The sequence below is a fragment of the Nannobrachium achirus genome (genome assembly GCF_963921795.1).
Source record: "Nannobrachium achirus genome assembly, chromosome: 13".
Classification (NCBI taxonomy): Eukaryota; Metazoa; Chordata; class Actinopteri; order Myctophiformes; family Myctophidae; genus Nannobrachium; species Nannobrachium achirus.
Window position 1 is genome coordinate 46,189,809 of NC_137833.1, and position 13,094 is coordinate 46,202,902.

Consider the following 13,094-nt stretch of genomic DNA (forward strand, 5'->3'; position numbering starts at 1 on the left):
TGGAGTAGAAGTAAAAGTATTGGAAATTGGAAATGCTCAAGTAAAATACAAATAACTCAAAATTACAGTACAGTACATTACTTAAGTAAATATACTTAGTTACTTTACACCACTGTCTGGAAAGAAGTTATTATTAGCTCAGTAAGAGAATGTACTTTGTACTGTTACCTCGGCACAGTATTAGACAGCCGTACAATTACAGTGTGTACTAAATCTAACAAGATATTTTCATCTGTGGCCAAACACATGCTGTAAAAATGTAGGGGTCCATGGCATAGAAATGTTTGAGAACCACTGGTCTGATCACTGTTTCCCAAACAGACGTATCTGTGGGCCGCGGCCCAATTTTCATGGGTCCTTTACATTTAGTTTTTAATCATTGTAATTACTAAACATAAAAAAAAAAGAAAATAGTCAATCTTTCATGAATTGGAAACAAATTACATTTTCAAAATAATTTCATAGATCTAATTAGAAATCGAAGAAAATCCTCAAATTGGAAAACAAATATTTAAAGACGTAGTGAACATTTCTAATCTACAGCGCCGCGTTGTGAACTTGTAGATCTGCTATTTTCACTAGCTTGGGTCTTCACGTCTCTTCGGGTCTTGAGCTAAAAGGTTTTGGGAACCAAACTCAAAAAATGATTGATGTTCCACTGTTCCACCATCCCGTCCCACTCCACCCACCCACACCACCCCTCTGCTCCACCCCAGACTCCCTCGTGACCTCCGGCACAGGGAGAGCACCTGCAGTTGGGTGGGTCGGAGCCCCCATCACCACGACATGTCCCCCAAGGCCGCCGGCCGCTCCCAGAGTCCCTCCATCACCTTCAGCGAGTCCTCGCTCAGCCTGAGCCAGAGGAAAGCCAAGGTAGGACTTCTTTTTTTTATAACGTTTTTACTGAATAGAGGGTATGCGCGTGACATCACTGTTGCTGGAAGTTATGTGGGAACGCCTACTGAGTGGCAAAAAACTAATTTCTGCCATTGACAGCCCATACATCCAAACAGAAAAGTCCTTTTTGATTGTATTGAACAAAGTTAAACTCACCAACATTGCGCTGCTGCTAGGATGAAAATAACAAGGATTTGTCTGTGACATCACTATTAAGATACCAAGGATGCAGCAGTGACGTTACTGTGTCATACGATGATTACAGACTTTGTTACATTGTGATGTTTCAAAGACAGTCAGCACTGAGCACACACTGCTTTGGTTGTGTATTGTCGTTAATTTACGAAACAAAAGTTACATTTGGAGATGAGGTTTCTGCCCGACAGCAACGATATTACATTGTAGACTCTTACCTTATTCTTCTCATTTAATTCTTGCGGAGCATGTCCCACCAACGTTTCACTGCTTTGTTTATTCTTGGTTCTTGCTCAGGCTTTGGGTCCCGAGTTCATCAGGATGTCGGAAGAACCGCCCGTCATTCTGGAGCTTCCGGGATCGCTTGTGGTAAGTGTGTTCAGTTATTCTTGGTGAATTTCTATTTCCATACTTCGTAGGTTCGGTATTTATAGTGCGCCCGCCATCCAGTTATTACGCTGGTCCGGAGAGCAGCCGGAGGAAAGAGAAAACATACTGTAGGAGAAAACAATGAAGACTAAACTAGGACAATGGAACTCAGGCACCGTCCATACTAATACTATTTTAGGTGAATCCGCATACGTTTTAACTCGTTTAGACCTTTCAGGCCACAGAGTGAATCAATTTGAAGACACCGGCTTCGCGTATGTACAACCGAATACGCATATTTCCTGAATACGATGACGCTAAAGCACAACCTCTCCCTTAACCTGCATGCGGTTAACATGAGGTCTTTTGTGGATGCGAGCGGACCATGACGCGTGCGGATCGTGCACGATCCGTGCAAGATCCGTGCAACGATGGACACGCACACGCCCACGTTAAAAGAAATCATGGTAAACAACCCCTAAAGACGCTGTTTATTTTAATGGCAGTAAATTAGTTAAAAGTCCCTAGGGTTGGGGCAGATTTGATGCTCAAGGCGAGTTAGTTCCACAGCTTTGATGCCAACACAGCAAAGGCACGGTTGCCTGTCCTTACTGTTAGACAGTTGTCTGTTGACTGTAACTGTGTGTATAATGAAGGCTATGCACGTGACGCCATCGTACCTGGAAGATATGGGGGAATGCGTACTTATTGGCAAAAAACGACTTTCTGTAGCAGCTTTCATTCATTCTGAACAACAACAAAAAACATCTAAAATATGAAAGAGCTGTTGTGCGATTGAAGGCACGAATAGATTCAAAGGGAACGTGGGGCTATCATTTTACAGACTGACGAAAGCTAAAGAAAAAATAAGTAAACGGATCGCTGCACAACTGGAATCCAGACAAATGAATCATGGATGTGTGGGATTAAACACCTTACCAAGATTGCAGCTGTACAGAAAGCTTGAATTATCTTCTTTCTATCTGTTTTTGGTTCATAAAAATCCACCATAGAGCTACTTTCTGTCAATAAATTCTGCGTAGGTGAATATTTTTCTAAGTGTCAGTGTTTGGAAGCGCTTGTTTTCAATAACGCAACAATCTGCTGACTCCTGCATTATGTGCAATTTGAGTGATTTCTATCTACATGCTCACTCCTCGTGAGCATGTAGATCTGCTATTTTCACAATAGAACCGTGTCATGCAAAATGTAATGCCTCAACTCTTAGTGCTCGTCGGGTGGGGGGGGGGGTGATTATTTTGGGGGGCACGGCCAGGCCCGGATTTATATGACATGAGGCCCCTGGGCAAGGGGAAATAAAGAGGCCCTCGTGCGCGCGCAAAAATTCCAACTCCGGTCCACCTGACCACACCGTGAACTCACCTCCGGCCCGTGCATAATCTGACTGTGTATACTCATTGGCTCATTGGAAGGGTCTAAAGCGGATACAGAAGTGGGGTTTGTGTGCATGTGTGTAGCCTATGTGTGTGGAAAGCACCGGATACATAGAGTGGGCGGGCTTTAGACTGCACTAAGCTTTCAGAGCAGCTACATGAAGTGCGGCCAGCAGAGCAGAAGCTCTCAATGTTATTTACCTGAAAAGGTTGAGAACCACTCACGGGGGCGTGTCCCGGCGGAAACATGACGCATGTGCATGCTCTGTGTTGATGTGTGGGTGTCTCTGGGTGTGTCCGCAGTCTAAGAAGGGGCGCTCCGGCGCCGCTCAGAGGGAGATCACCGTTCAGCTGCTCAACGGCCAGACGGTGTTGGTCCGCTGCGACATCACCTCCAGGGGGAGGGACGTGTTCGACATGGTGGTGGCCCACGCCAACCTGGTGGAGCACTTCTACTTTGGCCTTGCCTTTATAGATGGTAGGAGCACTGTAGCCTACTGTATGCTGCTTTGGTTCTTTATAGATGATCTGTAGCTTACTGCAGGGGTCTTCAACAGGGGGTCCGGGACCCCTAGGGGGTCCTCAAAGTTACTACAGGGGGTCCTCCAAATCTTTGTGCGATATAAACCTTTTTTCTTCTTTTTTATATTAACCACTTGAACCCTAGTGTCCTTATTCTGAGAACTTTAACCAAAAATAAAAAATGCGAGCTTGTAGATTGGCTATTTCCGGCAAAGAGGTTTGGTGGGGGGAAAAAAGAGCAGACTAAGTACAGAGTGAAAGGTCAACTTTATTAAGTATTGACAGTTAAAGTGGTTAAATATCTGAAAACACAAATTGACATGAACCCAAAATCCACTGATGATTGTGCTGTCAAACGATGAAACTATATGGAATCTACGAAAAGGTTGTGGGGGTCCCTGCTTCATCTCTCTCTCAGCTAAGGGGTCCTTGGCCTGAAAACATTGAAGACCCCTGGCCTACTATATGCTGCTTTGGTTCCTTTTGGTCTCTCTGATGAGGTCACAATTATTACATAATCCCATAATAATCACCTAATTGCAGGGTTTCGTATAATCGTCATAATCATTTCCATGTTAAAAATAGCAGAAACAGCAGCTCTACAAGCTAAAATTGCGTCGCGATGCATTTTGAACCTGTTGATCGGATATTTAAACTATTCATGTTTTCTAGTTATTATATTACGCTATTTAATTTATTTGTCATACCAAAGAAATTACTTTTTTGTTCTAGTGTTCAACGACAGAAACACAATTAAATCGTTAATTGCAATTATTTGAGCAACGATTTAAAGGGGAAGACCACCCATTTTCAATATTGAACTATGTCATTAATATACCTTAGAGGAGTTGTGTGGGAAAAAAAAAAAAGTTCCCCCTCTTCTGTGTTGCCTAGAAATGGAGGATTGATTTTGGGGTTTGTATTGCAAATTACAACTTGATGACATCACACATTATACTTTACAATACAAACCCCAAAATCAATCCTCCAGTACAATACAAACCCCAAAATCAATCCTCCAGTTCTAGGCAACACAGAAGGGGGGGCACCTTTTTTTTAATTTTCACACAACTCCTCTAAGGTATATTAATGATACAGTTCAATATTGAAAATGGGTGGTCTTCCCCTTTAAGTAAAATGTAATAATCGTGACATCTTCATTTCTGATTGCATTTTGTTTTATTTTCTTCTGTTTATTTAACCGCTTTCAAACCTGGCATCCCTGTTTTGGGCTTTTCATCAGAGGCTCATTACACACACAGGTTTTTTTCAAACATGCAGATCTACAAGCTCACAAGTCGTTGCGATACAACACGTTATGAGCTTATAGACTTGAGTGACACCATCATATGACAAAATATGAAATAGGGCCTAAGTGGTCAAAACCACTGGAAATAGTTACTCAAATACTATCTTGTTAAAAATGTGAAACGGGAATACAAATGCATTTTGTAGGCACGCTGCCTTTGAGCTACTATACCTGTCTTACCTTTGCCTAAAATATGTTCTATTGTGTCATTTCACAGATGATGAATATTTCTTTTTGGACCACGAAACAAAAATCTCCAAAGTGGCTCCTGACAGTTGGAAAAAAGAGCACATGTCCCGGTTTATGCTGTTTCTACGGGTCAAATTCTTTGTCGATGACATTTCCTTAATTTTGTAAGTGGTGACATTTACATGTGTTTTTGTGCGGTGGTCACACCGTCTCTATAGCATGCGTGGCCGTGTGACTGTGGGAATGCCCATATATGGACATATTGTGTCAGTCTCTGTTGTTTCAGCGGGTGTTTTACTGGTCTGATGTTATTCCATCCATTAACCATGTACTGTATGTATATACATATATACTCTATATATACATATATACTAAGGCTGGGCGATATTAGGAAAACCTTTGATATTTGATAACGTTGTTGAATACCTCGATATTGATATTACTCACGATATTAGTAAAAACAATTGCATTATATAGTTATTAATGTTTTTCTGCTTTAGGTACACTGCCTGCCTAACCCAGATAATGAATAGCATATCAATGCATGCACACTGCACAGTACACATAGAATAAATACATTAAATGCCTTATTTCCATTTTCCAAGAATGGTTTTATTGAAATAACCACACCTGGTTACAGATGGATTGCTTTTTTACATGTGCTACATGCATGCATAGTGTGTCTGTTAATTAATTTGACACATAGGCCTATACCAATACCTAATTTCAAGCAGTCTTTGTAGATATTTATACTTTGCATGTTGATACCTCGATATCGATATATTGCCCAGCCTTAATATATAATAAATAATGTTAATTAATGAACTAACTACTAAATTAATTAATTCATATATATATATATATAATGTATAATGCCAATCATAACACCTGTGTTGTCCTCAACATGGCCGGTGTAGGACTACAAATGAAACCCATGAATATGATGAAGAAAGGCAAAAGAAAAACTACAACAACATAAAAAGTTGAAATATGATTATGATGATGTGAATGTGCTTTTAACTAAGTGTAACGTTGTGTCTCCCAGACACAGACTGACTCGCCACCAGTATTACTTACAGCTGCGCAGGGATATCATGGAGGACAGAATACACTGTAACGAGGAGACCTGTCTGTTCCTGGGAGCACTCGCACTGCAAGCGGAGTTCGGGGATTACATGCCTGAGGTACTGCATCTGTCTTTGTTAGATCAGTGGTTCTCAACCTGTGGCTCGGGACCTCCAAGGGGGTCCCCACATGACAGTGAAGTGACAATTTGAGAACTTTTGAAAGCTTTTTTAATACATAAAAAATAGATATTAAAAGCTCAACAAACTATAGTATAGAAATGTGTAAAATATTGGTCAAATTGTCAAGTAATTTAAGAAATTGTGAGCTTGTAGGTCTAATATTTTCACAAATTCACACTCCCAAGTGCTTATCAGCGTTTTTCGTTTTCCCTGTCCACACTGTAATATCGTGCATCCCCCTCCGAAAACTACATGGGCCTGCAAATGTTATGCTATAAACCGCCTAAAGTCTTAGTTATGGAGTTTGATCAGTCTGAACTATGAATCTGCTTTTTAAATACTACGAGAAGGCCAAAATGTATTAGTCAAAATGTATCGGTAGGGATCTCCATGTATGGAGGTCCATGCTCATAAACATAAAGTAACTGACGTCACGGACAGAACGGCCCATAAAAGGAGATATGCACGGGTGTCGTTGTGTTTGCACCGCTCACTTCACACTGGTGCGTTTAGAAATATATATATTTGCGTTGTTTCAGGGGCGTCAATTGGGTATGGCAGGGGTATGCAGCTGCCATACCCTGGGTCCAGGGGGGAGAATACAAGTTAATTTAAAATGTAAATCCATGAATGTCTCATTGTCTATCTGTGCTGGTTATGTTGTTGTTAAATTACATTACAATAACTACAAATGCAAAATTTAACAAGGTATTATAATTATATTCTCCACACTTTTATTCTCCCCATCTTGACAGAATAGTATATTCCCAGGTTCCGCAGGTCAGCTGCACAGGTGCAATTCATTATTGTTAATTGTGGCACGTTTACTATATTATGTCAAGTTTAGCTGCACTTGAACAACTGTTCCAGACTGCCATATCCAGCCCAAGAAACCATAGACATTTTGAGGGAATAAAATAGAATGTACTTCTTAAAATAAATGTATCATGCCTGTTGCTAAGGTATGGCAACATGACTGGTGTCTTGCACGCGCGCCTTCGCGCGCGTGCAAGACACCAGTCATGTTGCCATACCTTACCTTTTTCTGAACTGACGCCACTGCGTTGTTTTGTGTTGATGTGTAGCTGTACGGTAAGAACTACTACCAGGCGGAGCACTACGTGTCCCGGAGGATGCTGGAGAAGATGGCCTACCCCAACCTGAAGGACCAACTGCCAAGACTACATGCCTGTCACGCCCAGATGCTTCCTGAGGAAGCCGAGCTAGAGTTCCTAAAGGTAGCCAGCGCACATGCACACTCACACACATTAGAGTTCTCAACTCTATAATAGTTGGCGAAATTGTTCATAAAACATGCTAAGTTCTGCACAAAATTGGCTAAAGTATACCTTAAGTTAAATCCCCATTGTCATGTACCTCTCATTCTCTCTCTCATTCTTGCTTGCTGCTGCTGCCCGTTTGATTTATATTTCGTCCTTCAACGGTGGCGTGTTAAACACAGCAGTAGAAGCGTGGATCTATAAACCCAAAACGGGTTGATCTGGCTTGTATTCTGGCCTTGCAGATCTGTTATGTCTGACCTTGCAGACACTGCCATACTTCGCCATGCTAAATCTGCCTTCTGCAAGTGATGCTTGCCGCGGCTGTAAAAACTTTTAGTAATGTAAATGCACACAGCAGCAAAGGGACATGTCATTAACCAGAAAGCATGTAAATAACATCTTACCAGACGATCTGAACGTCTGTAATGTTGTTGAATACAATCCTCCATAAGTTCTTGTCTATATAACCAGGTTTTTTCCACTTTTAATGTACTTTTCTTGGATTTCTAACGTATTACAAACTTGTGGAACTGCGTGCTGCCTTTTAACACATTCCCCGCCATTTAACAATACCTTCGTACTCTCCCCTGCCCCTGTCTCCATAGACTTCCATGTAATTCATAATGCACGGATCATGCACACCCATGCCTAGATAATGCACCACGTGTGTGCACCACATGAAATCCGTTCAGGCATTCATGAGATAGCAGCCAGTATGTTTTCCTAAAATGTAAACAAAGATGGCTGCCATGTTTGAAAGATGGGGTTGCTATGGGGGTTAAACATGCAATTTTCATTTTTTGGGGCCAAAAAACCTTTTTTTTTCTTTTTTTCTTTTTTCTGGATTATCGGGCCTGGCGGGGAAAGACATTGAAATAATCTCGGGACTATCGGGCCTGCTAATACTCATTAATTGTCACTAAACTATTTTGGATGGTCCCCTCCATAGAGTGTCCAGCAGTTACCGGAGTATGGAGTGATGTTCCACCGTGTGGGCCGGGAGAAGAGGACAGTCATTGGAGAGTTAGTTATGGGAATCTGTGCCAAAGGGATCATTGTGTGCGAGGTGAAGAACCACGTCCGAGTGGTCAACAGACGCTTCCTCTGGAGGGAGACTGACTCCATATCCACCGGGGTAAGACCATATCGTCGTTGTCAGGTGGAAACCTCGTATCTCCAAGTTTCAAATGTGTACGTTCTTTCGCAAAGTAGTCGCACAAAAGTAGTGAAAACAGCAGATCTACAAACACACAACGCCTCGCGGTGCGAGGCGTTGTGTGCTTGTAGATCGGCTGTTTTCACTAGTTAAATTTTTTTTTAAATGATAAATGCAAAACGAACGGTTTTGGACATACAAGGTTTTCACCCGACACCGACGATATACAACCTTACTGCTACAGACTGACTGCATATCCACTGTGGTGAGACCATATACCGGTACAAGCTTACTGTTATAGACTGACTCCATATCCACCAGGGTAAAACCATATTGTCGTTGTCGGTTGGAAACCTTGTATGTCCAAAACTCTTCGTTTTGCATTTATCATTTTAAAAATGATTTAAACTAGTGAAAACAGCCGATCTACAAGCACACAACGCCTCGCGGTGCGATTAGTCTGAACCACATATTAGTTATATTAAAATTGTCTAATGGGAGAGTGGGTGGACGGACGGACGGACGGACGGACGGACGGACGGACGATATGCTCATATACCGTAGGCATGTTATGACTCAAAACATAACCATAAACAAACCCAACACACTCTCATATACAGTAGGCCCATATACAGTATACAGTATACTGTATATGGTTGTCCAGAATTGCCGATCCGACCGATACGTCCATATAGCCATAATATCTATATCCAGATCATAGGTCATAATATTGGCATGCCAATTGAATATGGGCGTTGATGACAACAGTATATGCCATATTTGGGCACAAAAGGGACATAATTTTATTATAATCAGCTCACTGTTGCACCACGTATTGATTATACTGCATTTCCATGTAGCGCAATGTCGTACCGGGGTTGTGTGTGTTCAAACTGAAGTGAATGTCTCATTGTGTGCAATGTTGTTTTTGACAGCAAATTTTGATTTAGTTTTAGTCATAGTCTTTTGAATAAAATGTCATTTAGTTTTAGTCATAGATTTAGTCACCTGAAAAGTTTTCGTTTTAGTCTAATTTCAGTCGACTAAATATCATACGTTTTTAGGCGACTAAATCGACAGTTGATTTAGTCAACTAAAATGTATTTTGGCAGGCCTTGATGACTGATCTTCCACTTGTTTGCGTGCTGAAAATAGCCGAGCTGTTTCAGCACACAACTCCTGAGAGCAATCAAATGACTCTCTTCTCCACTAGTCCCTCCCTAGACGTTTTAGTCTAGTTTTTTATTTTGTTGACGAAATTGTCAATATATTTAGTCTCAGTTTTAGTCACCACAGCTTAGTTTTTATTTCGTTTTTATTTAGTTTTCTTCAGTGAAAAAAACGCGGTCGACAAACATTTTTTTGTCATAGTTTTAGTCGACGAAATCAACACTGATCGTGTGACCTTTCCCCAGCGGCGTAAGGTGACCATAGAGAGCGGCGGGCCCAGCGGCAAGAAGCACAGCTTTGCGACGGAGAGCTCCAAGATAGCACAATACATCCTCAGCCTCTGCTCCGCACAGCACAAGTTCCACAGCGAGATGACGTCGCGACAGCTCAACCACAGCGTGGCCCAAGGTGGGGACATTCAACCGCTTTACCACTTTAAACCCAAGCCCCCAGAACCCAGGGCTAGATTTGAAGCAACGGCTACGTGCTAGCATGTAGCTAATCCAGGTGCATTCTGGGGGTTTGGCCCCACTACTCCTGTGAGCGGAGAGCAGCGTGACGTCATTTGTGGTCTCGAATAGTGGCCAATTTCCCCCAGAATGCACCTGGATTAGCTACATGCTAGCACGTAGCCGTTGCTTCAAAACGCCACTGAGCACTTGCATTGAAATGATAGTGGGGGCGGGGCTCGTCCGCTCTCTATTTTATATATACTCTATGTTTAAACCCCATTGTGGTTGGGTGGAGTCAGGGGCGTCAATTGGGTATGGCAGGGGTATGCAGCTGCCATACCCTGGGCCAAGGGGGGAAAATAAAAGTTACTTTTACTTTAAAATATAAATCCATGAATGTGTCTTTGTCTAACTACAAACGCTAAATTTAACAAAATGGTCACTTTAACAAGGTATTATAATTATATATTCTCCACACTTGTATTCTCCCCATCTTGACAGAATGGTATATTCCCAGGTTTCCGCAGGTCAGCTGCACAGGTGCAATGCATTATTGTTAATTGTGGCACGTTTACTAACAAGTTTAGCTGCACTTGAACAACCGTTCCAGGCTGCCATATCCAGCCCAAGAAACCGTAGAAACGGGGAAAAAAATAAAATGTACTTCTTAAAATAAATGTATCATGCCTGTTGCTAAGGTATGGTAACATGACTGGTGTCTTGCATGCGCACCTTTGCGCGCGTGCAAGACACCAGTCATGTTGCCATACCTTAGCTTTTTCTGAACTGACGCCACTGGGTGGAGTCCCTCAGGGCTCTATGCTAGTGTATTTTCTGTTTTCTTCTGTTACTGTGGGGAAAGCTTTGGCTGGAAATAGCAGATCGACAAGCTCACAACGGGTCAAGCTTGTCGATCTGCTATTTTCTGCCAACGCTTTCGCATACTACGTATGCTGGGGGTTAAAAACGTACCGAAATGAAACAGGATTTTCGCACAAGAAAATAATAAAGTTATATTGTCTCTCGCCTGGGTTGGGGTGTTTCAGAGGCGTAAGTTGGGTATGGCAAGGTATGGCAAAAAATGTACTTCTTAAAATAAATTCACAAATGTCTCTTAAGACTATCTGCTTTTATTATTCTGTTATTAAATAACTTTAAACTGACTACAATGCAAATTAGAAATTAGAATGGCAACATGACTGGTGTCTTAAAGACACCAGTCATGTTGCCTATACCTTAGCTTTTGCTGAACTGACGCCACTGCTGGGGCGTTTCCTCTGTTGCAGACGAGAACCTGTCTGAGATGAACTACATGTCCGTCTACCAGTCTCGCAACAGCAGCCTGATGAAGCGCCTGTCGTGCTCGGAGGGCATGCTGAACATGGTGGGCCTGTCCCCGGGCGGTGGGGGAGGGGGAGGGGCCGCCCAGGACCTGTCCAAGTCCTGCACCGACCTGCCCGCCAAGCTGGAGGCGCGGCTCCGCCAGCAGAGGGCGCTGCGGAGGGACGCCAGCCGAGAGCGCGTCTCGTCCAGCAAGGACACGGAGCTGGACGCCGACTCGCGCGACGCAGACTCGCGCGACAACGACTCGCGCGACGCCGACTCGCGCGACGCTGACTCGCGCGACGCCTCCGAGGCCAAGGACCCGCCATGTTGGAGGTAATTGTTGTTGTAAGCTCGTAGATCACTAGTTCGGGTCACAAGGATATATCAAATGTCTCATCTGGGTCTGGGTCTAGATTCCAGGGCTGGGCAACTTTGATGATGGAGAGGGCCACTATATTTCCACACTCACTCCAGAGAGCCACATTGCATCAGTTCATTCTATCAGTTATCTCGTATTTAACATTTTTCTTAAATGAATGCTCTTCTCCGTCATTCTGTCACACAAAGGTAGCAAAAATAGCCAATCTACAAGCTCAAAACGTGTCGCAGTGTGATGCGTTTTGAGCTTGTAGATCAGCTACTTTTGCTATTTTTTAATTGGAATCCTGAATTGTTTTTTTGCTATTTTTAAATTGGAATCCTGAAAAGAAGTAAACATTTTATTTCAGTTCTAATGCAATTAGTTATACTTATGTTAACTTTATCAACTTAAAGGAGTAGTTCACCTCCAAAATGAACATTTTTCTATTGATTACTTATGCCATGGAGATTCGAGTTCAATAATATTTTTCATATTCCTAAGATAAAAATTGGGTTATAGTAAATTTACCCCCATTGATTCCGGATTCGGAATCAACGGGGGTACATTTATTGTAATGAAATGATTGTCTTAGGAATGCAACTAAAACTAAAAAATATGATTGAACTCAAGTCTCCATAAGTAATCAATAGAAAAAAAGTCATTTTGGGGGTGAACTACTCCTTTAAATGCAAATACATGACGTAAAAAAGACAATCTTTTTTTAATACTTGTCATTAAGCTTCTAATACAGACTGAAGTAATTAATGCTGGTCATGTTTGCATGTTTGGAATTGTAACAGCTGAAATCAATAATATATCAGTATTAACCTGCGGGACGCTTTCAGTGATGTGTGCCCCGGGCCGCCAGTTGCCCATGTATGAGCTAGAACGTGTGAGGACCACAGTGTGCTTTACCCTCACAATGAATTCCATGCTGTATGTATTTTAGTGCAACTTATGAAGTTGTTAACTTTGCTGTGTTGCTGTTGTGTGGTAGCACTCCAGAGTCCATTCCTCGAATCCTGTCCAGTGTGTCACTCCAGAAGCAGGACTCAGAGGCCTCCTCCTCCATTCGGGGTGAGTATACTCCAGTATACTCAAGGGCTTCAGGGGAAAAAACTAAACTTTTTACTGCAGCCTCTTTCAGTTCAGCACACGCTCATTAATGTTATTTTGAATGAAGACAATTACTGTATGTTGTATAACATTTTTAATTGAATTGTG

The 13,094-nt window shown here is 42.2% G+C and overlaps 1 protein-coding gene across 1 annotated transcript in view; it reads left to right on the top strand.

The window, feature by feature from the left end:
• ptpn20 (protein tyrosine phosphatase non-receptor type 20) overlaps positions 1-13,094 on the top strand; it is a gene marked incomplete at its 5' end in the record, with an annotated part of 102,104 nt that overhangs the window by 21,347 nt on the left and 67,663 nt on the right. The window contains 10 exons of the mRNA XM_080740784.1: positions 717-873; positions 1,390-1,461; positions 3,159-3,333; positions 4,904-5,039; positions 5,921-6,059; positions 7,208-7,360; positions 8,355-8,540; positions 9,977-10,139; positions 11,470-11,842; positions 12,868-12,947. Coding sequence (XP_080596910.1) covers positions 717-873; positions 1,390-1,461; positions 3,159-3,333; positions 4,904-5,039; positions 5,921-6,059; positions 7,208-7,360; positions 8,355-8,540; positions 9,977-10,139; positions 11,470-11,842; positions 12,868-12,947 — 1,634 coding nt within the window. The remainder of the gene's footprint in view (positions 1-716; positions 874-1,389; positions 1,462-3,158; positions 3,334-4,903; positions 5,040-5,920; positions 6,060-7,207; positions 7,361-8,354; positions 8,541-9,976; positions 10,140-11,469; positions 11,843-12,867; positions 12,948-13,094) is intronic.